The following is a 27,950-nucleotide window of genomic DNA, read 5'->3' on the forward strand; positions in this document are numbered from 1 at the left end:
AGTATATTTTTGTTGCACCGGTTTTAATCTTTAAGGAAAGATTTTTATCATCGCACAGAAACCGGAAACAATATGGTGTACAATGGAAGAGTTAGAAACTGAACGTTAAAGTTGTTGAGCAAACATTGTTATGTTTACCCAAAAATATAAGCTGAAACATGATCATTTTGGAGAGCATGGAAGCATATTTACGCTAGAAAGATCAAATACCAATGCGGCTCATTTCTATGTCATAGCAGCTGCAGCTATTGCAGCGGTTACAGGGGTTCTAAGCTTTACTTGGAAATTATCTCAGGTGACGCCCTGTTATTCTAGCAGATACGTGTCATGAAGCATGCAAACTTTATTCTGCAAGGCGAGAAGAAAAAGCAAAGTTGTAACTTCTTTCCTTTTGGTACCATATAGAGACTGAAATAAACTGCCCATTCGTTTAGTCCTACATTGTAAGACGCCGCCCTGGATATTTGTGTTTTTGGGGTCGCCTTCTTACTGCCTAAATAACGGCGCTGTGTAGTGTGTTTCGATGTTGACTAACATCAGAACCGATGTTGACTAACATCGGAACGTGAAGTCAAGGTGACCACAAGTACACTGAAGTGGCGTCTTACACTGTGGGACTATCCATTCATTAAGGGCTATTGGTAATACGAATTGGCTTAATAGGTGGGTATCCGTTGTTTTCACGTGACGTCACAAATCGTGTGTACTTCCATATCCGCCATTTTGAGCCTGTAGCCCCTCAAATTGTCACCTAATAACATTGTTCTTCCTGCATAATTATGAAGGCACGTCTCTTTTTGTGTGTAAGAATATAATAATACATCACATTCTGTTGTGCATGTCAACTGCACGAGACAGAATGCATGACTTTTCTACTTGTTTTCTTAACCCTTTACCTCATACAAGCATCTTTGGACACCTTTACTCCATTTGCATGGAAGCGCCTATTGATGCCTTTACTCCTTTCGCATGGAAGCGCCTTTTGATGCCTGCTGTAAACACCTGCAGTAAACATCGGTCATTTTGACCTGGTTTTCGTAGCACTACCTTTGGGGAAAACCCCCCATTAGATACTACATTCATTTGTGCGAATGACAATTACGTCAGATCACGTGGTTGCTATGTATGCACTGGTCAGTATCTGCTATTTAAAGTAACTGGGTCGTAATCTCCACTCTCCAAAATGGCGGTCACGGATTTCATTCAGTACGTACGAAGTTTTCAAGATTAGAATAACAACTATGAAAGATTCAATAACTTAGGTAAAGGCTCTGATATTGATGTAGGCAGCAATTAGTTTTTATAAATTATCAAATTCAGATGACTTAGTGATGTAGACGCAGACGAAAACCTTGTAAATTTCGAGTATCGGAAATGGCTGCTACGGTTGGTCATGCAGCTTCATTGACATGATGGTGAACGAGTTCTCTCTCGATTTTGAAGCAATAAAAAATTCTTCCGTGAAAAATAATTACACAGCTATAACAATCGGACTTTACTCTTAAATTTTTCCACATATAATAGATGTGTACCAAAAATGTAAAATGGTTACAATTGCTGTTCAATGTATCATACACTACATTGCTTAACAGTTCACAGGCAGGATTTCATTCAGTACTTACGAAGTTTTCACGATTAGAATCACAGCTATGAAAGATTCAATAACTTAGGCATAGGCTCTGATATTAATGTAGGCAGCAATTAGTTTTTATTGATTATCAAATTCAGATGACTTAGTGATGTAGACGCAGATGAAAAACATGTAAATTTCAATTATGGGAAATGGCAGCTACGGTTGGTCATGCGGCCTCACTGACATGACGGTGAACGAGTTCTCTCTCGATTTTAAAGCACATAAAAAATTCTTCTGTGAAAAATAATTACACAGCTATAACAATCGGACTTTACTCTTAAATTTTTCCACATATAATAGATGTGTACCAAAAATGTAAAATGGTTAAAACTGCTGTTAAACGTAACATACACTACATTGCTTAACAGTTCACAGGCAGACCTATGCGTATGCTGTCGACTAGGTAACAGGTGTTCTATTTATAGCACGCTGCACTTTGTCACTATGCTCTATGAGGTAAAGGGCTAAAGTAAAATGTTTAAATTTCAACAATCTTTGTTATTCTTTCATAAACAAATAAATCTATCGATAAACAAATGCATAAACAAATGGATACACAAACAAGTAGAAACATTGAATGATTTTCAATTTTCATGGGATGAAATCAATCATTTGGTTATCTTTCAAGTTAATAAACTAATTGTTAATATATAATTTCATTTTTCTAAAAGCATTTCAGGAATACTTCGTTTTGACATTTGACACAAAGTCATGTTCCGTTTTGCACATGTTTTGTTTGAATATGTTGAAGATGGAATTTTCTTTTTGAACGGTTATCGCTTTCATTCAGTATCATCCTACGTCCATCATCTCCACAACAAATACAATATTTGACCATTCTAATTAAACTGGTTTGTCAACTGTCTTTGGCTCAAACACCTGTTATCGTGAAAAGTATTTATACATGAAAGTTCTGGCATAAAACACATGCTATGAAATTTTAATTTATAACTGATATTATATCCCGAAAATCATTGTCCGGAAGATGACAAGCTTAGGGATATGATACGACACACTTTTAAAAAATGTCAATATTGTCTGTTTGTAAAATAAGAATGCATTTCTATTTGATAGCAATATACATGATTACGGTTCAGCTTCACTATTATGTCTTTCGATAAAAGCAAGGGAACTTCCAGCCTTATTTTTATTTCATTCTGTATGGCACTTAATTTCAAGTTTAATCTATGTATTGTTTCAATGAAGTAAATGTCCTTATCGACAGTTAAATCAGATTATTATCTTGAATATACATGATGACTAATGTTGACAAAGGTTTGTTAGGGACTCAAAATGGCGGCGCAAGTGTGCGTGCATTGCATTGTGGGTATTTGCGTACTCAATCATGACGTCTGTGAAAACAATGCATAGTATGGTCATATACCATTTATGGTATATAATGATATGCAGAGATCTCGCCCCATAGAGAACTCCCCCTGGGAGAACTCGCCCCAACGCATCTGGAGAAGTCGCCCCAGAGTGGTTGGAGAAGTCACCCCACTTTGTCTGGAGAAGTCGCCCCAAAACCCAGATAACCTTTTTATAGCAGAATTAAAACATCTTTAACGTGATTCATATTTAGATTTTTATTTATATGCAGTCACAAAAGAGATATTAACTGGTAATCATAAAAAGCAATATCATTAGTAATATTTCTAACACGAAATTAAGTCTTTATATAATCTAATGAATGATGACAGTATAGTGATTAAAAAAGATGATTAGTGAAACACTATTATTATTATGAATCAAGAAGATTATATTAAAGAAGTTAAACATCAATTATATGATGAAAACTACTACAAACATATTGTCGAAGATCTGTCAATAGAAATTAAATAAAAAATTTCAACATGCATTAATGAGATGGTAAAAAAAAAATTCTGTATATGAGGAATTTGATACTTTCCCTCATAACATGCGTACACCTCAATTCTACATATTACCCAAAACTCATAATGAAATCATACATTAAAGATACAACAACATTCATTAAAAAGTTGAAGTATATTCCACAGCTATCTGTTAATTTCAATCCTGGTATTATTAGATGTAACATCACTATATACCAACTTTCTGCATGCAGTTGGTATTGAAGCATGTAAATATTTTCTTGATAACAATCCTAATAATAGCACACTATCTTGTGAAGATATTGGTATAATAATAAAACTTATCTTGGAAAATAATTATTTTCAAATTAATAATATGAATTACAGACAAATAATGGGTACGGCAGTGGATATTAATATGGCTCCTTCATACTCTTCCCTTTCATGGGTAAATTTGAAAAGGATTTTCTTCAAAACAAAATGTTTAATCCATCTATTTGGTTCAGATTTTTCGATGACATATTTATATCTGGAAGCAGTCAACTAAAGAGCTGAAAAAATTTATTGATCGCCTAAATCATTTTCATCTGACAATTAAATTTACTTATACTGCATCTGGTACGCATGTTTCATTTTTAATTGTAAATGTGATATAAAATATTGATAACACTATCTCTACAAATATTCATATCAAGGAAACTAATATCCACAAATATGTGGAATATTCTTTATGTCATCCCATGTCATGTAAAAACGGTAAACCATATAGCCAGTCAAAAAGATACCGACGCATTATTTCAGATGATTGTCAAGTGCAAACATATTTACAAAATAGAAATTATCCTACACATATAATTGATTCTGCGCTGAACAAAGCCTGTAATATTACTCAACATGAGGCTTTAAACACAGCAGAATGTAAAATAGAGATGTAATTCCTTTCACAATACAATCAAATCCTTTATTATCTAATCTACATTGTATAATTAATAAATTGTATAGTCTCCTAAATTTATAAAATAAAACCAGCGTAAAAGCACTTTACAAAAATAAATCAATTATTGCTTAAAGAAGACCCAAGAATTCGCAAGATTTTTTTTATTAGTATCAAACAGAAAGAAAAGAATTTTTTTTGGTCATCTAAATGTAACATAGACCAGCACTTTTTTGTATCTCCATCTTTTAATTATAACAAAAATAATTCCAAATGAAATACCATTAAAGACCTGTTCACACTTTTTGCATTCAGTGTTTCCAACATCAATTTGTTTATGCACCTTTCGGATGAATATGCGTTTTTCTTCCACACTTATGTGCAAGACTGTTTTCCACTCGTATAATAAACCCTTCCTTCCCAATTTTCATTACAACCCATGAACATCACAACATATGGCACTTTAAAAAATGATATGCATCAACAATAACCATTTATTTGGTTATTTTTTTTAAATAATAAAATGTGCAAGTAAATTTTGAGCGCCTTTTATACTCCCTAAAACCCTTGTTTTACACACACAAAAACGCCACGCATAAAAAGAGTTACATATGTGTCATGACCTTGGCGACCTACATTCTGAATCCTCATGAATGAATGTTCAGGGTATAATTAATCAAAATTTGCTTTTAGGTTTCTCAAAGATTATGCACTATTAATTTAGAGACTTTTTAATTCAATCTAAAGTTTTATTTTTGATCTTTATCTGATAGAACTAGCTCGTAATTACACTGGCAACAGTAATGTAGGTATTGATATACACCATTTAGGTTGCAATATTTTCAAATCCAAGCTTTATTTATTGTTTACATTGAATTTTTTGGAATGATAGACGTATATTGATATAGCAAAAGTGTATGCATTAAGGAAAGAAACATATATAATGAGTTAACATATCAGCGACATTGATTTGTGCCTCATTAGTGAATTTGGGTCTAGTACGCGTGAACGGTGATCATGGTGTTATTATATATTACAAAATAATGTAATCTTGTTTATTTTGCATCGGTAATGTAGTTTGTGAAATATTTTTTAAACTTCTCGTTCAACTTGAAATAGTTTATTATTATTAAGAAATAATATAATTACGAACACTGACAAAAAAGAAATAAACTAAGGGATCTTTCAGAAACCGTCTGAATTATGCGCATTAGCCATGATGATGAACTTGGTAGCGACCATATTTCTTGAGTAGGCATCAGAGACGCTTTTTATTGAGTTCAAGTATCATTTGTCAATGGTTAGCAAATCTCAATGAAAATCAGATTAAATTGTTCAGTTAGAGAGATAATGACATAACCCTTTGGCTTATTGATGGTCAGCACCAATTCAGTCGATTTCTAGTTATAGAAGTCAATGCCATAAAGTAATCTCAAGATGACTTAGGTTATTAGGTTGGAACCATTTTATATATAAAACTGCAGACATCACATCATGCTTACATCCTCTCTTATTTTTCCAAATAAAATGCATCTAATGATTTGAAGAGCAGAGCGAAAGGGACAGATAATACTTATTTTTCGTTAAGTACAGAAGTAGAGTTGATCAAATGGAAAACTTTAAAAAATTTCACATTTTATAGATTTAATAAGTTATTAAGTTGAAGAAAAACAACAATAAATAAAGCCTTAACAACCATGTGGTGACATCTCAGAATTACTATATATTATCCTTGGGGCGACTTCTCCAGGCGAAGTGGGGCGACTTCTCTAGACGAAGTGGGGCGACTTCTTCGACCACCATGGGGTGACTTCTCATGACACCTGGGGCGAGTTCTCCCAGGGTGAGTTCTCCATGGGGTGAGTTCTCTGCTATTCGTATATAATTCGTTTAATGTTATATATTATTAATGTAAAAAATTGTCATTGAAATGTTCAGAAACAGTCTTAGCTGTGATGTAGTCCAGCAATGTAAGACATCACATGATAAATTTTTTTGGAGACTGACATTCAAAGTTTTTATTTCACACATTAATTTTGTGTAAATACAATGTTCCCTATTTTTCCCGTCACTCAGTAAAAAGTGCTTTAATTCACAGTGGTTTCTGGCTTGTCTTAAATAAAAATGAATTCCAACTTGATATTCATCATGACTGCCACTACTACTTCCTGGATGGAAAGTCATATCAGCATTGGGTTTTCACCAGAAGATGATATTTTGCTGGTACAAAATAAAAATCGTGCCTATCTGACATTCATTATGGTTACCATGGCAGCCATCTTGAAAATCGTTTTATTGCTACTCCTAGATAGAAAAGTCATGTTAGCATGGAGTTTTCACAAGAAGACTTATTATGATATCTAGTTGGTCCTGAATAAAAATGATGCCAATCTGACTTCAGATATGGCTGCCGCTATCAATATATTGAAAATCTTGTCACTTTCTATTGAATGGATGGTCATATCAACATGGGGTTTCTACCAAAAGTCTTCTAATAATGTTAAGTTTGTCCTGTATGAAAGTGGTGCTGATCTTAATATTCAGTTTGGCTGACAGGGGGACTAATTTGTAAATTGTATTGCTTAAGAATATCAGAAATAGTTTGAAAACTCAGCAATTAAAAAGAAGAAATGGTCTTCTTTTAAATTCCAGGAAACTATTTTTGGATAGTAAGGCATCAATCTCTTCAAGGGACTCTTGTTGTTCTAGCGAAACTAAGTTGTAATTTGGATATTCTGGCCTGACTATTGACATTAGGAATCAAATTATTGAAAGAGTCAAAAGATATATTTAAATAGGAATGTTTTGAAATACATTAAGAGTCTATGAAAACACTGCCAGATGTGAATGTCATTTACACATTGTTTGTCAAGTACAAATTGTTGATAGGATTTACTCAGGCTACCAAACACACTTTTGTGTGAAATGTTATTTAAATATTTTACAAGCATTCAAATCTTATTAATTAGCATTCAAACCTTATTAGCATCAGTGAACTAGCAGACAATGTACAGAAGTGTTCTTAATGTGCAAGTTTATGCTTATTGTCAAGACCATGAGTTTTATATAACAACTATATAATTTTCGTTGCAAATTTAATTGTCATCAAAATAATTCCATTTTCCTACACATATATGAAAGTAGTAGGATAACGTTTTTCCTTGCTGAAATTTCAGTAACAACTATTTTAATGTTACTTACTTCCTACTTCAGTATTTTATTTTTCAGCTGATTGTGATACCTGGAAATCACCTGTTTATCTTCTGTGCAGTCTCCTTTGGTCTTTTCATCACCTTTTTCAACAGAAAGCAAACAGGTTAGATGCTTCATTGATATACTTATTTTAAGTTGTTGTGGTGGGGTTTAATGCCATTTTTCAGCACACGATAGGCTATACATGGCGGCCAGTATTAATGGTGGAGGAAGAACCCAGGAAAATCCTGGAAAGAACCAGCAACCCACGAGAAGCTACTGGCAAGCTCTCTCACATACCCACATTGGCCGAATCTGAGACTCGAACCCACACAGACAGAGGTGAGATGGCAGTGATCCGTAAAGTAGAGCGCTTTAAACCACTCGGCCACTTGGGTCCCCTCTTATTTTAAGTAATTGTAGATCTGGAATCAATTGTGTAATTTGTTTGGGTCATTAGTAAATGTAATACAGTGGAACCCCGCTATAACGCGATGATCGGGGTCCATAAAATCGGATCGCGTTAAAAGCGGGGTCGCGTTAATGCGGGGTTTTACAATATTTAACTTTTTTTTCCGAGAACATATACGTGTATACATGTACAATGATCAAAAGTCGGCTTATCATCAGATGAATATTAACTGGAATGCATTAATTAAGATATATTCAAAATAATCGAAGGCTAATATATTTATAGGTTATTACTGTGCATTAAAAACATTTACTAATTTTTATTTGTTTGAACGATAATACAGATTGACCGATAATACCAGACTATCGCTATATCATGAAAAGTGTATCAACACCGTATGCTACCGTGCCGTCGTGGCATGCAGTTCATCCATAATGGATGTAATTTCATTGAAAATCGTACAGATTTAAAATATTCAATAATTTTGTAATAGTCTGAATTTGTCGTGTAAAATATAGGATGAACAAAATATTGAAACCGTTTACTTGCCGTCTGATATCGTACGGTCATTGCATGCAGCTATTCCCGGGTCTACATACGGTGTCTGTACAAATTTCATACCGCTAAAACTTTATCGTATGCGACAACTGCAAGAATAATTAACAATCAACGCATGATTTCAGCGTGCAAATAACTTTTATTTCAGATTTTGTGAACATCAAAAGAAACATGTGAAAACTGCTAAATTAATACTTCTTTTAAGTTGAGTAATGCCAATGATGTGTCGACGGATGCGTTATTATCTGCTACCATTCCCTTTATCTTTTCACGGCGATAATTTTGTTTAAATATGGAAATTATGCCTTGGTCAAGTGGCTGGATTTCTGACGTAGTGTTTTTCGGGAGGTACGAAACTTTGATCTTGCCATCACTGCTGACAAGATTTTCCGCTGGGGGGTGGGCAGGGCAATTATCCAGCAGGAGGAGAGCTTTTTCCTCCAGCTTGAGTTTTCGTAAATGAGCCCGAACATCTGGAACGAATGTTTTGTGAAACCAGTCGTCAAATATGGAGCTATTCATCCAAGCATTCTTGCTGTTAGTGTACTGAAATGGAAGTGCCTTCATATTTACATGATGAAAACATCTGGGAGCTTTCGATTTTCCAATCATCAGAGGTCTGACTTTGTGGCTGCCAGACTTGTTAACACAAAATAAGAGAGTCACTCTGTCCTTCCTCTTCTTGAAACCTTCTCGTTTGTGACTGTCAGTCTTGGTTGCAAGGGTGCGATCGGGTAACATTTTATAACATAAACCAGTCTCATCGCAGTTGTAAACTTGGTCGGCTGTGTAGCAACCGTCCTCCAGCAACTTTTTAAGCCCAATCGGGTAGGAATTCGCAGTCTCTTTGTCAGCGGAGCGGATTTCCCCAGACACAATAACTTGGCTGATAGCGTGCCTTTTCTTGAATCTGTCTAGCCAGCCATTACTCACCTTAAATTTGGAATCATCTCCATTGATACGGCGATCAAATTTCTCTGCTTGGGCTTTCAGAATTGGGCCAGAAATTGGAACACCTTCTGAGCGAGCTTGTACAAACCATTGGTACAAAGCTGAATCTAGGACATTGTCATTAGCTAACTTAACCCTTTTACGCTGTAAACCAGTTTCCTCTTCAAGAATGTTGGGTAGACTACGGAGCTTTCCTTCATCTGTTTTCCACCCTCGCAAAGTGGACTCGCTGATTCCTAGATCTCTGGCAAGCTGAGTTTGTTGTTTGCCCTTCTTTAGTTGATCTAGGGCATACAGTTTCTCTTTAGCAGAAAACGACTTGCGTTTTTGAACTTGCTTTTCCATAACAGTAAAATATTTTTTTATATAAGCAAACAACGTACACAGATAAAGCTCAATAACTAAGTAATGAAGGCCTGCAATGGTTACGAATCACTTTTTATATAAAACAAAATTAAGCTGAACGGATGTACAATTTCATACCCTTTTAATTTACAGATAATAAAGTGGATATTATTTACTTTGAACTGTTTGTTGTTTGATCACACCGCCAAGCACAGCATACATGTTGGCGGCTTTCGTCCTTTGATGTTTATTAAATTGTGCGACTCTTGTATCAACCACAACTTTGTCTGCTGCTTGGCTGTGATTGCAGTTAAATAAGAAGCCCATGTCGGCTATTGTTTGAGCAACGACTGTATACAGAATTCATGGAAGACAATCACAAAGACGATTTACTGGCTTTACTCATGGATCCGTAATAAGTAACACTTCCGATAATGTTTACTTCGGCTTAACAATTCAAAAACCTAATGAAACCAGTTTTCTCTTCTAGAGTAGAATACGGAGCTTCACCACAACCTGTTCAAATTGATAAATTTCAGAAGCCAAGCGTTGTACACACTATTTCTCATACGTTATATATATCGTATTATTTTAGAATTCATACACGATCACTTCTCCAAAATAACTTAAAGAACCAGGATAAATTGTTAAGTTCCGATCGTTTATTATTAAAAGTCATACGCGAATTCTTCCACCAAATTATAATAAACGTTTTACACACTATTTCTCGTACGTTAAACAAATATTTTCACGGTCCGATAAAAATACACGTAAATGAATTTCAAATTTCAGGAACCATGCCACGATCATATTATTTTAAAAGTCACAACTAATCTCATGCCCAAAATGAAGTTAATTTCTTGTTTTGTTTTTTTTTTACTTTTCTCCAAATTTTTTTTCTCCATGTGTGAATGAATATACGAAATTTTGGGAGCCATGCTACGACCGCGTTATATCCGAATTCGCGTTATGGCGGGGCGCGTTATAGCGGGGTTCCACTGTACAAGTATTTTACAATAAGACGATAAAATAAAATTTCTAAATATACTGCATCCAGATAATGTGCAATAGGTTATAAGGAAAATGGGATCCAACAAGTCTTGTGCCCAGCCCAGGAGCTACTGGACTGTTGGATCTTGGCTACCATTTATTAAAGTCAAGTAGCCCAGTAGGCTCCTGTATGATAACATTAATTTTATTGTTTCAAAATTTCTTAAAGAAATTCTTTAAAAAATTAATAATTGTTAAGAACACATGAATGCAAAGGGATTGTCAGTTTCACCAATTGAGCATATTAAGTACTGGAAAGCTTATGAGATGACTCAGGTGGTGTCTCCATTGGCATCAGCATTAGTGGATATAGACATCTAGTTAAAGTTTCTGTTTGAAGTTTTGATTATGGCTCATTTGAAGGAACCAATATTAACCATTTGACTGTACTTGTATGATCACTGACCATATGCCAAACGTTAAAGAGGTCAATGATGTGTGAAATGTTGGTCATGCTGATCAGCTTTATGCCTGACAGCTTAGTTATCTCAAAGTTGGATCCCACACTAAACTAAAAGACCCAATATGTAGGTGAGAGTGCCTGAAACATTCACTTAAAGCAAAACAAAACTAAACAAGCACTGATGGAGAGGGCTGACAGATGAGTAGGCAAATGAGGTTAACACTAAATGACATTTTCGCTTTATTAAGGATTATGCAGAAATGGTTTGTGCCCCATAAGCCATCAAATAGTTGCCCTTTAGGTAACAGAAAAGAATACTTCTTCTTCACAGAGCAAATATAAAACTTGAATTGCATACTCTTCATTTTAAATTGTTATAAAAATGTAACATTTTTTATTTTTGGTATGGATCATAACATAATTAAAGAATAGGTCAATCTGACAAATATTTCATATTTTATTACCTTTGTTTAGAATCAGTCTGTTGTGCACTGTTTACAGGTAGATGTGAATATTTGGTTATTGATCATGGTGAGTTGTAATCATGTAAATCCCCATTAGTGTGTGCTTTGTGTATATTGCCTCATTTACTAGTTCTTACAGTATGAGACATTGACCCTAATGGTTATGATGGTTTAGGGAGTGAAGTGAGTCCATCCCTCCCTCAGTGTAGCTATTACAGTCTTTGTCTTACACTGTATGACTATCTGATTCACTTACTTTTGCTAATTTGCAGAAATTAATTACCAGATGCCCAGTTAATAGTGTACCAGAATGAAAGCTCAGCTTTCATTAGGGTTTTATGATGCTATACTTTATTATGAAAAAAGACCTAATTTAATTGCACTGCAGTCTAGGATTTCTGTAGAAATTGGAACAGTTTGGTATTTTATCAAATGTTACTAGATGACATTGGTATACAGATATGGTATTTGGTCTTTTGAGAGCCTTTTTATGGGGCTGCCGAATTTAAACTCATCAATAGAGTTCTTTTTCTGGTAGCCCCTCCATCTATATTGCCATCCAATGATTTTGATGTTTGTTTACATTATGTTGGTCTTACTGGTACTTTTAACATCTTATTGAAATCTTTGTGCATATTAGGCCACTTGTTCTTAATGGCTGGCTTCCATAGGCCCCCTTTATTCATTTATATATAATTCACTATACATTTACCCATAAATGAAGACCACCTACTCATAAAAACACTTCTGTATAATTATCCCCCCTCTTAGAGTTCTTTATACAGTCAATTGTAAGCAAATCTTTTATTGAAGCTGATATTGAGCCAGTTGAACATACTTAGATATTGAGTCTTTCATTGTGTAATTCTGTATACTACGGTATATTGAATCCTTTTGTGTAAGTCAGCTTAGTTACTTAGATTTATGGAGCTTTTCTTTGCGCAAGGCTGCATACTTAAATATATAGGGAGTCCTTCCTTGTGTAAGTCAGAATACTTATGTATATAGAGTCCTTCTTTGTGTATTAGTATACTGGATGTATGGGTCTTTCTTTGTGTAAGTCTATATTCTTAGATATATGGAGTCCTTCTTGGTGTAAGTCTGCATACTTAGAATCATGGAGTCTTTCTTGGTGTAAGTTGTAATAAAAGTATCATACTCTCTTACTAGTGTTTCATGGGAACAACAGAGTATACTGCCTTACAAATGAATTTGCCTAATAATTATATACATTAAACACATAATTTTACCTAGATGTAATAAAATGGGATCCATGACTATAACTACTAAAAGAGCTGGGTAAAAATGAAGTGCTTTTGTCAGAAAGCGCTGTGCATGCACATGTATACCTCATAATGGGGAAAAATAGATTTCTAATGAAGTAGATCAGGATGGTATTTTATACATAACTTCAGAAAATGTTTTATTTGCACATTTTTGTAGAAATGCTTTTGAGAAATTCTTATTTTTGTATTTAGTTTTAAAAAAGTAGTTTTGAAACAAGCTTTAATCATATTTGTTCTTTTTACACATGTATAGACTGTTTGATATAATTTTGGTTGGGTTTCAAATTTCATTTGTTGTAAATAGCCCATTTCATATCAAATTTAACAGAGTTGCTCCGTAATTATCCGAATAATCTCCTGAGTTACTTTATACTCCAGCCAATCAAACGCTGGTGGGCACATGTACTTAACAAAATGGCGTCCATTGTTGTTTAGAAATATTTCAAAAATAAAATTAATTAAATGATTGAAATTTATATGTAAATTATCCACAGACTTTCAAAAACAAATCTGATAAACTCATATGAAACGCATTTTATTATAGTGACGTTTCGGATGTGCAGAAATAGTTTGAACAACTTGCTCTTTGCCTGTCAGGATTAAATTTGTTTACTTCGACACCGTTTCCTTACATGTACATGTCCAGATGTAAACAGCTCAAAGCTACTCTCTCGTATGGGTCGTATGGGTTTGAAATCCACCCTGGTTTCCAGAAAATAAGACAGGATGGTTCCAGTATTAAATTTCATCAATATCTGTGGCAGCATCGCTGTTAAATATGCATTTTTCAACTTGATAACTCATGTTGAAGTAGTTACAGAAGTTGATGCTGATGCTGAAGCGTCCGTCATATTTTGCCCACCACCTATTGAGTGCCTATTACAGTCAGCTGACCACCCGCCACGTGATCGAAATTCTGAGCAAATTACAAAGTTCACCGAAGTCTGCATGAAATGGGGTATTGCTAAATAGTTTCACGTATAATGCAGTGCTAATCTAAACTATTCAAGGATACATCAGTATTTTTGAATTAATTGGGAATTTTACTAGGCATGGATTATCAAAGGATGTAAATGTATATGCTGTTGGTTGTGGTTTAAGAGCTGTCCTGCTTTTATTATTTTGTGATTTAAACCAGTGATCCTGTTTGGAAAATATAAAACCTCATCTACAGTCATAAAACATCAAGCCAAATCGTAGAAAATTGGCAATAAAATTTATTGTGAGCTAATATTACAATGTCAGCAATTTCATGTTTTTTTTGTGTGGAATTTTGCTGATTTTATCATTATTTTGAATATTGTGACCTAATCTTACAATGTCAGCAATTTCCTGTTGTTTTTTTTATTTAAAAGAAAATTTGTATGCAGAATCTGCTGATTTTGTCATCAGTGGGAATATGGTGACCTAATGTTACAGTGTCAGCAATTTCATGTTTTTTGTTTTTGTCTTTTTGTTGTTGTTTAGAATCGCTGCTGATTTTATCGTCATTGGGAATAGCTATAACAAGATCAGGAGTTTTCAGAGACTACAATAAGTTTGTGGACATTGCAGAAATAGATGACATCGTCATATTGGAAGTGGTCACGATGGTAAGACATAATTCTGAAGTAAAGATTTTGTCTAAAAAAATTTGATGTTTGACAGTATTTTCATCAGTGTCCCATATCTACTTAACCTATCATCATTTGTCACTCAGATGCAAACATTAGCCAGTTCTCATGGATCACTGACAACAGACCAATACTTTTGTTGGCAAAGGTGTGAGGCATTAAATCAAGAGCTCACTGAAAGTTTAATGGACATGAGGTTTGATGTCCGTCATCTATTAGGCTGTCCATGTGCATCAGACTCAAATATTTATATCTTCAACATTTTTCTGCCATTTTGCATGACACTTCATGTATGTGTGTGTGATTTCGAGTTTAAACATAACTTTAAAAAGTTTTCAGTCATATCACTTTGATGTCTGCAGTGTGGTTGTTTATAGTGATGTCTAGCACTGTGGCATCATGCCACAGACATGTAGCATGATGTCCCAACCAAGCACATTATCCTGACACCAGGCTGACCAGTCCTAGCATTAACCTCTTAATGCTGAGCGCCTAGTGAGGTAGCTGTTAGTATCATTGTTATAAGTCTCTGGTATAACTCAGTTGGGGTTTAAACCTGCGACTTCTCACATCCGAGGTGAACACTCTAACCACTAGGCCACCAGAGTGGTCACATTTCATATATGCTAGTGTTCCGGTGAGAAGTTGTCAAGTAGGTTTCTAACATTTTATGGCTGCCAAGTGATTTCCAATTTTCAGAACTTGGAACCTGATGAAAGTTCTTGTAAAGAACTTTCTGCATCCTTTGCAGGTATGTTTGACATGTGAGTTGTTCTGCTGCTTATTGTATACCATAGTATCATTGAAGTATCCATATTATCTTTAAAAATTGCCTTGAAATATCATGTGGGTTATTACTTGTGACCACAAATACATTTAGTGGGCATAATAAAAAACAAATTTATATATGCAGCTGATGTTTGTCCCATTCAAATGAATTTAGTCCATGGGTCATAGTTTGAAAACTATCAAAGTAAGATTCTTATACCATAACCATGTAAATATATACTCTACATGTAAAACAACCGATGCACATATCAACTGAAATTTACCCCTACCGGAGTCCTTATCTTCAGAGATCTGCCTAAGAGGCTCAGAGCTTTGGGGTAGTGGTCAAAACAGGCAAGCATGCAAGATACATGTTTTACAGACACAAAAGAATATTTTAGTTATGCTAGGTCTTCAACCATGTGAAACATTTGAAAAGATTTTAAATCTGTCCAATAGTTTTACATGTTACAGTTTTAGATTACTGGTATTCCCAGTTCTTCATCTTGTTATTGCAGCAGAGTGTAAGATGCCAGTTGGTTGTACTGCTGAAGGAAGACAACATGGTTGAGAAGTCCAAGACAAAGATATTACCCATTTTTCAGGTATTACAATTTATTACAAAAGTTTTGTGTGTGTGTGTGTGTGTTAGAACTCGTTTCATGTAGTCACCCAAATTTGGCCTTAGAAACATGTGTATTGCATGATTATTGTGGAAAAAGAGTTGTTGTTGTTGTAGGGTTTAACGCCATTTTTCAGCACATGATAGGCTGTACATGGCGGCCAGTATTAATGGTGGAGGAAGAACCCGGGAAAACCCCGGAAAGAACCACTGACCCATGAGAAGCTACTGGCAAGCTTTCTCACATACCCACATTAGCCAAATCCGAGACTCGAACCCACACAGACAGAGGTGAGATGGCAGTGATCCGTAACAGAGAGAGCTTTAGACCACTCGGCCACTCAGGGCCCCGAAAAGAATTGTACTTTGGAGTTTTCCATTTGGAATCTCACATTCATTAAACTGTTGCCATTAACTAATAACTATTACTAGTAGTGTTATCTTTGATTATTTTGCTCAGTTTCATAAATTATTCTTTGCAAACTAGTTTGTATTATATATTGATATTATATGGTGCATTTTTGCAGTATCTCCAAGGCAGAATTGATGGACAACTGGACAAGCCTCACAATTTTCAGTTATTTTAATCCTTATAGATAACATAATATAAAATATGGAAGGTGCCCAGTCTAGATGTGTAGGGGCCCCTTGCATCAGGTTGTTAAATTGATTGAGCGCTGCTTGTACATACAACATGAAAGCATGCATTCCTAACACCCTAGGTAAAAATGACTGAGATAAAATATAGATTTCTCTTCAGTCACCAATGGCCAGTCATATGCAGCTGTTTAGTATGATTATATTTTTGACTAGTAGAAAACTTGGGTACAGTAATATTGTAGTACACATTTGACTCATGTACTGTGGCACTGTTGCATGGGTACTCTGCTTAGCAATTCCAATAAAGCAATTGATTTCATTGATCAAGTACCAAAAATAATGTCCTGTGTGTATTGTTATATAATAGCAAAAGGTCATTATGATGTAACTCTTCCATATGTTAGATACATAACAAATTTTTCAGAATTGAAGGATCTTACGAAAAATTAACTTTGTCTAGGATATACACCTTATCATAACTGGCATAATTTGGCCTGTTTACAGCAAGGAAGTGGGGAAGCATGGCACACTATATATGCAAAATTTCTAATGGTCCTTTCACTTTGCATGGACATGAAAAGCAGTGTTTGCACAGTACGTAGAAACTGCATTATCCCAAAACCTGAAGATCACAGACTGTGCATATCCCCACACCTGAAACTCCTCCAAGAGTGCCAATATTTTCTGATTAATGGTATGATGAAGTGCACTTATAACATTTGTAAAGATACACAGTTGCTGGACTGCAAATTCTTTTAACAACCTAACTCTGCCATACTATGGCTGGAACGATACAAGTTATTACTTCTTCCATGAACCTTTTAAAGATCTAGGAAAGCTTCCGGCTGTCAGTACTTCAAATACAAGAGTCAAACCTTGCAATTCACTGTTGTTTTTGTGGTACAGGAAGCATAAATATCAGAATCGGCCATGAAATCGTACAATCGTGCAACTCCACAAAATTTTCTAACATGTGCAGTTTAGCAACAAAGATCATCACGACAGTGGAAACAAATTCACTTGTTAAAGTCCTTTTAGCAATGACCATAGGTCTGTTGGTCCATAGTTTGAATGGCATACTGCTGTGCAAGAGCTACATTGTTTATATTTTAGCATTGTAGTATGGACTGGGCATGCATGATTGCTTGGCATCCACTGGTGGCACATAAGCAACAGTTGTGTATGTGGTTGTCTTTTTAGTCAGAAATTGATTGCACTCAGTCCATAATACATTTACTGTGTGACTTTTCTTTTTCATGCTTCTCTGATATTTCTAGGAAGACAGAGGTTGTTTTTCATGCTTTACTGATATTTCTAGGAAGACTGAGTGTTTTTTTCATTCTTCACTGATATTTCTGGGAAGACTGAGTGACTTTTCTTTTCGATGTTTCACTGATATTTCTCGAAAGTTTGAGTGACTTTTCTTTTCCATGCTTCACTGATATTTCATGGAAGAGCAAGTGGCTTTTCTTTTTCATACTTCACTGATATTTCTTGGAAGACTGAGTGACATTTTCCCCCATGGTTCACTGATATTTCTAATGTTCCTGGGCACTCTGCACACTGTTTTAAAAAAACCACCGTGACCATTAAATGGAAGGAATTTTTTTTTACATCATTAGTGCATAGATGAAACTTTGCATGTAAGTATATCATGACATTATCAGAGACGAGTCTTGTGATTTTCTGTGAGATCAGGTTCATTGTCAAAGGCCATGACAAGTACTTTATATTTCACTTATCTTGCTTGTGAATTAATTCAGATATATGAGAAAATATTTTATTTGCCAAATATGGTATGTTGGAATTTGTCCACATGAATATTTCAATACTTGGCAGCTGAAAAGAATAAAGAGGCAAGAAAAAGACTTTTGGCCATAGTCTCTTAAAGGGTCTTGCATTTTAAAAGATGTTGTGAATTCAGATACTGTATAAAACATTTTTTGACAGTTTATATTTTACTTCTCTACTTTCAGAAATTTCGGCCTAGGATAGAAGACCTACGCATTATCTACAAGGATGCACAAGTGAAACTTTTTAACCAGCTTTTACAAAAAAGATGACCAAGCTTTTATTTTTAACCATTCAAACTTCATTTAAAAGTGTGCCACTAGTATATTGCATACCCCTTTGTATCATGACCCCCTTGTTTGATAAAACAGCCAATCTATATGCATTGGTTTATCATTAGTCAATTGGTCGCAACTGAAAATAGAAATTAAGTCAGTTCTTTCACTGAAAGGGAATCAGGAATCAAGCTTGAGGCAATGACATAGTTTGCAAAAATATATTAGTCGATGCCAGAAGACATAAATCATAAACTTTTCGCATTTTGGCTTAATTTTTTTCTCCAAAACTCTTTGTACAAAAGTGGCACATTATTACAAAATGATGAAAAATAAATAATATTATGTTTGAAACATGGCATTCAGGACGAAAATATAGTCAGACTTCCGTAAACTGGAAATTTTTAAGACCAAAGAATTTGTTCCATCAAGGTGGCAAGATCAGGATTGAAACATCCTATATGGTCAGCCTGCCAATTATTTCTAGGTTACACACATGCCAGCGTATGGCAGTTTCATTGCATTTCTCACTTATTTGTTATATGTTCTACCAAAATTGCATCATGTACAGAGTTGTTGAGTTTTTTTTCTTCAGAATGTAGTTTGAAAACCTGGAGATACTTGTTTAGTGTCTTTCAGAATGTATTTTTGAAAAAATGTAGAGAGTTGATAAGTGTTTTTCAAAATGTATTTGTGAAAACCTGTAAAGTGTTGTTCAGTGTTTTTCAGAATGTATTTTTGAAAACCTAGTCATCATAACTGCATACATGTACTTATTATTGTGCTGATCACATGATCTAGCCAAAGTGTAACAACTTAGAGTAAGTTTATTGGAAATGGGTAGTAGCATAATGTGCCTGCAGATAATGGTATGTGTTATTTGTTCTACTGATTACTCCTAACAAACTGTACAGGCCCAGATCTGCTGACACATTATGCAACAGCAGATCTGGTTATGTGCAGTTTGCAGTTGACTCCTCTTATAAGTGAGGATATACGGTATTATTTTTAGTTATCTATTTAAGTTGTAGAGAAATCTGTTGTTCAAATTCATCAAACAAAATGCTAGTTTATAGTTTTAAGTAGTCATAGAAAGTGAAGATGTGGTACGCTGCAAGTCATGGACATCAGATGCCTATCTTGCTTCTGATGTGTGTCAGTATGTGCCAGTTTTGTTAATTTCTGTTATTTACAAATCACTATGGCATTTATGTTGGGGATGCATCTAAAAATTATACTTTTTTGATTACTTTATTAGCAATTAAGGATAATGTGTTTAAATGATGTGATTCAGCTTGGATTATCTTAGCAATTGTGATAATTTGTTTTTATATACAAGTCTTTCAATAGAAGTAGAAATCGGATTATAGTTTTTGCTAGTTTTTATTATTGATTTTTATTTTCATATGCGTCATAAAGATAATATAATGGATAATGGCATACAAATGATGATCATAGCGGTAATTGAATCTATAGATTATTAGTTATTGGAAGTATACTTATGTGATGAGCAATAGAATACATAGACCACAGCTCTTCCAAATTCAGTTATATTTATATAGATGTATGCAGGGTGACCAGACTTGCTTTGAGAAAAGTCAGCAATTCAAAATTTCAGAGTGGTAAAGTTTTCCACACAGGACTTGAACCAGAATTTTAAAATCTTTCTGATTCATTGTTGGTTTTAAATGAAACCTTGTTTATCTATTATTTCTATAATGAAACTAAGAATGACTGATGAAGCAATAATAGTTATCACTAGAATTTTTGAATGTTTGGACATAAGCATGTACAAATGGTGAGAGTATACTTCATTACTGACATTAATACAGATATGGCATATTGACTTCCTGTTATTTAAAATATTGTTTATAAACAGTTATATTAGTTTTTAGAAGTAAGCTTTGTTGTATGGTAGAAGTTTCAGAAGATGTGATGGAGCAATCAAGTTAAGATGAAAGGGCAAATATGCTGTGATGGTAGATAGAGCAAACAGGAAGCTAAGTTGTTCAACTTCAGGTTGCAGGTCGGTGGAGAGCACTCATTGATAAAGCATACATGACTGGCAGCATACTTATCAAATGCATATGTTGATGTTAATAAAAAGCAGTGAAATAAAGTTTTGGTCAGACAGGTTTACATTGCAAGAAAATCTACAGAAATGCTATTTTTGTCTAAGTCTACCTCAGTAACTGAATTTCTGCAATTTGCAGACAAATCTACAAGTATGGTAATCCAGATCATGTGAAATGGGACATTTCTTACATATTGTTATTCCAGTTCAGTCTATATTTTTTTAACGGTATTGTCAGAACAAATTTTTGTGTTTTTGTCTGTATGATTTTATTTGAAGTCTTCACGTACGATGAATTCATGTAAATTTGAATCATCCATTTGCAATTGCACTTTATATTGTATATTGGAAGAATTGACCATTCAATGTCATTTTGCAACAAAATTGGATAAAATTGTTTTGATGATAGTTTCGTAATTTTATTCCATTCCACATATGAAGTGGTGAAAAAGGACAGTGCTATGATTTGTTTTAGACATGTCTTGGACTGCAGATTTTTGGAATAGAAAAGAGATTTCATTACAAACAAGGATTCGGCAAATGTGGGTATGTGAGAAAGCTTGCCAGTAGCTTCTCGTGGGTCGGTGGTTCTTCTCGGGGGTTTTTCTGGGTTCTTCCTCCACCATTAATACTGGCCGCCATGCATAGCCTATCATGTGCTGAAAAATGGCGTTAAACCCCACAACAACAACAATCATTACAAACAGTTTGAGTCCAAGAAAAAGTGATTGATACAAATTTTACTAATTTATCACATCTAGTCAAAATGTAAAAATGTAACTGTTTAAATATGTTTGAGTTTCAGATTGTTTTTAATATAGAAAATCATGATTATATTGACACTGCATATAATGATAAATCAAAATATGTCATTAAGTCTTGTATATTACATAAAGCACCTGTTATTAGGATATTCATCAAGCCTTATATATCATTCAAAACACTTATTAGGATATTTGGATATCACAGCATACAGTATTTTTCCCATAATAAGCCCAGCAGGGACAGCCATGTACATTTCTTGAAATGTGGGCTAGGACTTTTTATCAGATAAAGTTTTCTTAAATTTATAATTATGCAGATTTTGTTAAAGATGTGGATGGTCATATCTTGGGGGAAAATAACAGCTATTTTGGAGATGCGCTTTTGCATTGGAATCTTCAGTTTAGAAATGTAGCTATAACTGTGTCCATCTATCTGTCTGTACACATTTTCATTTCTGAAGAATAATGGCCAGATTGATCAAGGTATCTCTGTGAAATTTAGTACTAGTAATCCAGATATGCCTAAGCTTGTGGTTGAATTTCCATAGGGTCAGTTTTGATTATTAGGGCAGCATGTTGCATATACAAGCAAGAGGGTGTGGTATAGAGAAGACAGGGTGCTTCTTCATGTTGTTTCTTACACAGGTCAACAAGGTAACTGTGTGCATTCTAAAGTGTGAATCCATAGTTTGTAACAATCTAGTATGATATATTGTTATAATTGTGTGCATTCTAAAGCATGAATCTGTAGTCTGTAACAGTCTGGTATGAAGCACTGTTGTAATTATGTGCATTCTAATGCATAAATTATTAATTTGTAACAATGGAATATGTTACTGTGTTGCTTATTTCATTTTACTTGTAATAACATGCATGCTAATGCATCAATCTTAGTAACAGTCTGGTATGATACAGTGTTGCAGTTGGTGCTGATTTCATTTTACTTGCCTTCTCTGTGCCTTTGGTACTAATTTCTTTTTCCTTGCTTATGCTTTGTTTTGATGCTAATATTTTTTCCTTGCCTGTTCTTTGCTTTTGGTGCTAATTTCTTTTTTTACTTGCCTGTGCTTTGTTTTGGTGCTGATTTCTTTTTTCTTGTCTGTCCGTGCCAGTTTTATGTTCTGGTGTGATTTCTTGTTTCCTTGCATGTGCTTTATTTTGGTGCTAATTTACTTTTCCTTTCCTGTTCTATGCTTTTGGTGCTAATTTCTTTTTCCTTGCCTGTTCTTTGTTTTGGTGCTAATTTCTTTTTCCTTGCCTGCTCTGTACTTTTGAAGAGAATTTTTAAAATAATATATTTATGGTGACATAATGATTGAGATGGTTTATTCTTGGCTGAAATTTTCCCCAAGTTTGATTTTTTTTAGTATGAGCTTACTAGAAAAGTTGATTTTACTGAACTTTTGCTGATATCCAAAAAGGTATAATGCTTTTGATACAGTTCTATTTTGGGCATTTCAGCATATAACTGAGTTAATTTTAATGTAAACTTTTATGATAATGTATATAAAGACTGGAATTTGAACAAACATGCTTGTAACTTTGTAATCAACATTATCACATACTATACAGTTCTGATGGTTTGCTCAATTAAAAGACAAAACCTTGATGTATGTTAAACTAATATTTGTTACCTGTGCAGAAGACCATCTGTGTAACTACTATTTTTAATTGTTATACTCAAATCTCTATTTCTTAATCAGTACTAAATTGAAGTATGGTAAATAAAAAAATGTTTGCAAAAATCAAATATTTCAAATATTACTAAATTGGGCTTGGAGAGTAATTCTGACTAAAGTTATACTCATGTTTCATTTTGTGATCAAAGATCATGGTATATATTACATGAACTTCAACTGGCTATCAGATCTGATGTGACTGAAGTTTTGTAGCAGGATTATATTGCATTGGTCATTGTTTCTGTTATACTTAAAATATCAAATTTAACAGCAGGATTAAGTAATATAATGTTAGTCATAGAGAAATATTATTTTAATTTTCTTAAAAGAACACAGAAATGTAAAACATAATAAAAATTAAAATATTTTTGAATGGGTGAATTGCTAAAATTGTATGCTCCTAATATGTAGAATTTAATGATTCACTAAGATAAATGATGCTAAATATTATATATATTTAACCACATAACATTAGAGTAACTTTGTTAGATATATACCATTTCATTTGTTATTACATATTGCCTACCACAGCCCCACCCAACCTTCAAGTTTCTCCAAGAAGGAAGTAAAAATCGATCCCATTGTCTTACTGATTATCATTTCAACAACTAATGTATCAAGTTTGATCAATTTTCATGTAGCAGTTTCATAGTAGATGGTTACAGATGTGTATCATAAAGGCTTTTTCAGGCCTTATTCAACACATTACCAATTAAGATGAACATGACATGGAAACCTTCATCTGACCAAGAAAAGAGCAAGTGTAAAAACTTAACGTACTGCAGTACAGTTTTGTGGAATACTCTTCCACTGCACCTTAAATCTGTCACAAATATGACAGTATTTAAAACAAGATTTCATGAGCATGTATATATTAGGAACAGGTTTTAATATAATTTTTGTATTTATAAAACTTCAGACATGTCAGACTAAATATTAATTACTTATAAACTTGTGTGTGATGTACAAGAGTAATGAGAATGTAGCTATAACTAACAGAGTATACTAGACATTAGTATTCTTAAGATGTGTTAAACTAAATAGTGGGGGCCCCGAGTGGCCGAATGGTCTAAAGCACTCTCCGTTATGGATCACTGCCATCTCACCTCTGTCTGCATGGGTTCGAGTCTCGGATTTGGCTAATGTGGGTTATGTGAGAAAGCTTGCCAATAGCTTCTCGTGGATCGGTGGTTCTTTCCGGGTTTTTCCCGGGATCTTCCTCCACCATTAATACTGGCTGCCATATATAGCCTATTGTGTGCTGAAAAATGGTGTTAAACCCTACAACAACAACAACAACAAAAAAACTAAATAGTAATTAGGGCCACACTCAGCAAAGTTGATTGAGCCCTATAGTACCACCTTTACTCATAAGTCAAATTGCAAACAACAAAGATCCTGATCTGCCTTATCAAACTGCACCTGCAGATCTGGGTCTGTGTTGTTTGTTCTTCTAAATAATAATAACAAACTGCACAGAACCAGATCTTCTGGTGCATTGTGCAATGGCAGGTCTGGGTCTGTGCTTGCAGCCTTGTAAGTAAGTATATATGGTGATCATGCTCTGCTTTAAAAACAATTGGTTTCCACAAAACAACTTTTCTGGGATTTAACCAAATTGGGCATGGAGTTGATGAGATTTTTTAAAAGTTTCACTTCCAGTGTTCTCTGAGGTCTGCCTAATATTGTTTTTTTTTTTTTGGCAGTTTAACTTTAGCAACATTCATTGGATTGCAACTCTAAATAAGTTGTTTTCAGCATACCATGACATTTTCCCCCCAGGAATTATGCCCCCCCACCCCACCTTTAGCAAATCTCTGTTGTCCTGATGTTGGTTTTATCAACAGAACTTTATCAAGAATTGTTGTATGTTAAGTCAGATTTGGTATGCAAATTTATATTGATGAATCCTTGAATTAGTTCATTTTCCACCATTACTGAAAATAATTTACAGGAAGAATACCCCCGACTTCCTGCCCTCACTGCAGAACTTTTCTAAGGTTTATTGGATTTCAATCAGTTTTTGTATTGGTCACAATGACATCTTGAATTTTGGTTCAGCAGAATGACTTTACCAAGGATTGTTGGATTTCAACCAAATTTCACATGCAACTTCATGATAGCAGGACATTGTCTTTTTTAGTTTCCACATTATTTGAAAGTGTTAAGGTTCCTGATTGCCCCTCCTCATTTGGTTTCCACCACATTACTTATATACTAAAGTATTTCAGCCAAATGTATCCTGTACTTTTATATTTATGGACCTTGAATGAGTTGGATTTCCTTCATTCCACATCTTGATATAGAGAAATTATCTCCCTGACTGCCCATTCATTATTGCTTTCCAAACACAAGTTCCTCTGTTTTAAGCTCTGCTGAGCAAACTATAGTGAACATGGCCATGACAATACTTCACTAATATCTCTAGTTTCTAGTTATATGATGTACATTATTATACTTAAAGGGAGAATAGTTGTTGACTAAATAAGTCACTCTCTTTGAACAAACTATTATTATTATTGTTGTTGTTGTTATTATTATTATTATTACTATTATTATTATAAAAATATATAATTGTCAGGGACTACGACTTGTCTAATTTGACACAATATTGCTCTTATTGTATCAGTTGAGAATTAGGTATTGTGCAAAATCATCATTCTGAACACCGGGTCTCCAAGAGGGGATATAAATATCTCCAGTTATATGATCAAAATCATTTTATCTATAGAACATAGAATTTCTATGATTTTACTTGTTTTAGAGTCACCATTTAGCAGCTTTTTCAGGAATGATAGTTAGACAAATGTTATGCCATTAAAATTGATTTGTCATTATTTCTACATGTAATCCAGATTATTTTCATAATCCTTTTAGCTCTGTTAGTCATAGACCAGAAGAGCTTAAGGGACAGCCTGTCGTCTGTCATCCACCTGTACAGCACAAGTTTATTATTGCTACTCTGAAGAAACTACCTCAAGGATTGCCATGAAATGTCACATGCACATTAATTGCACTGTCTAGTTGATTCTACTTGGACATTCAAATATGGCTGCCATGGTTGTTATTTTGAAAATCTTAGCAATACATCTCCTGAATGAAGGGTCATATTAACATTGTGTTTTTTGCAGAAAGACCTCTTATACTGTGTAGTGGCTTCTGAGTGAACATGTTGCACTTCTGACATCCAATATAGCCAACACAGCAGCCATCTTGAAAAATTATTTTATTGCTATTCCTTCATATGATGTCAAGTTACTCCAGAATAAAAATGGTGCTGCTTGGGCATCCAATATGACCACTATGGTGGCCATCCTGAAATTCTTATTATCTTTATTCCTTCCAAATTTATGGCCATATTGATATAGCTGGCCCTACATGCAAATGGTGCCATTTTTTTTTAAATCAAATATGGCTGAAATGATGGTCACATTGGCATGGGTTTTCACCAAAATGATATGGATGATATGCAGTTTATCCTGGTTGAAAATGGTGCCAATTTTATGCCTTATATGGCTGCTACAGCCACTAATTTTAAAATATTGTTATTGCTTTAGAATATCAGAAATGGGTTCAACTCAGCAGCTAGTAAGAAGAAACAGTTTCCTCTTTGATTCCAGGAAATTCTTTTAGGAAAGTATAGTCTCAGTCACTATTACCTGTATTTGTGCCATTTCTACTTGATATAACATTGGAAATACTATAATAAAAAGCATGATATGAAATAAGTAAATCAAATTTCTGTTTGTATGTTGGTCAGTTGGTTGATTTTAACAGCATTTTTAACACATCATTGACTATATTATACTGAGGAAATGGAAGCTAAAGACCTTTTTCAAGTCAGCTTACCAGGGCAGTTGGTGAACCAGCAACCCTTTGATTGTGAGTTTGACATTCTACCAACTTTTCTCTGGCAGTTCACTGTATATGTATATACATTAAACAATCAAAACTAATTTTTGTACACTTCTTTGATTTGGGTATCATCAACAGTTGGTAATTTTAAAAAATGTTGAATGTGATTCATCATAATTTTTCCAGTACCTTTCATAAAGAATCTTTTTCATTCAATATGCATTTTTGTAAGTTTTTAAATAAATATTTATTAATAAAAATCTACTAATCAGGATGAGTGTATTTTCAGCATTTTATGTTTCTATGCTTGCATACAGATATCCATGGTTCTACACAGCCATCCATGTGTATACTTATACCAAAACAATTTACATATGACATCCATGTATGCAGTTATACCCAAATTTTATGCATGACATTCATGTGTACACTTATACAAAACCAATTTACATTTGACATTCATGTATACACTTATACCAGAACAATTTACATTTGACATCCATTTATACACTTATACCAAATCATTGTACATATGACATCCATGCATACACTTATACCAAATCATTGTACATATGACATCCATGCATACACTTATACCAAAACATTTTACATATGACATCCATGTATGCAGTTATACCCAGATTTTATGCATGACATTCATGTGTACACTTATACAAAACATTGTACATACAACATCTATGTGTACACTTATACCAAACCAGTTTATATTTGACATCCATGTGTACACTTATACCAAAACATTTTATATATGACATCCATGTGTACACTTATACCAAAACATTTTACATATGACATCCATGCATACACTTATACCAGCGGCCCCAAGTG

General features: G+C 34.1%; 1 protein-coding gene across 1 annotated transcript; it reads left to right on the forward strand.

Moving 5' to 3' along the window:
• The first annotated feature begins 73 nt into the window (after positions 1–73).
• LOC149805439 (phosphatidylinositol N-acetylglucosaminyltransferase subunit H-like) lies at positions 74–27,373 on the forward strand. The gene is made up of 5 exons (XM_089950022.1): positions 74–295; positions 7,628–7,715; positions 14,528–14,652; positions 15,960–16,046; positions 18,640–27,373. The coding sequence occupies exons 1-5, from the start codon at positions 131–133 to the stop codon at positions 18,724–18,726; spliced, it is 552 nt and encodes a 183-aa protein (XP_089806148.1). The 5' UTR covers positions 74–130; the 3' UTR covers positions 18,727–27,373.
• Positions 27,374–27,950: the final 577 nt, after the last annotated feature.

This window comes from Sinohyriopsis cumingii, chromosome 2 (genome assembly GCF_028554795.1).
Source record: "Sinohyriopsis cumingii isolate HCF-2022 chromosome 2, ASM2855479v2, whole genome shotgun sequence".
NCBI classification, from domain to species: domain Eukaryota; kingdom Metazoa; phylum Mollusca; class Bivalvia; order Unionida; family Unionidae; genus Sinohyriopsis; species Sinohyriopsis cumingii.

Coding starts and splice junctions, on each gene's coding strand:
- LOC149805439 (XM_089950022.1), top strand. CDS start 131: ATGTTTACCCAAAAATATAAGCTGAAACATGATCATTTTGGAGAGCAT. Junction 296..7,627: donor TTACTTGGAAATTATCTCAG/GTGACGCCCTGT, acceptor TTTATTTTTCAG/CTGATTGTGATACCTGGAAA. Junction 14,653..15,959: donor TATTGGAAGTGGTCACGATG/GTAAGACATAAT, acceptor TTGTTATTGCAG/CAGAGTGTAAGATGCCAGTT.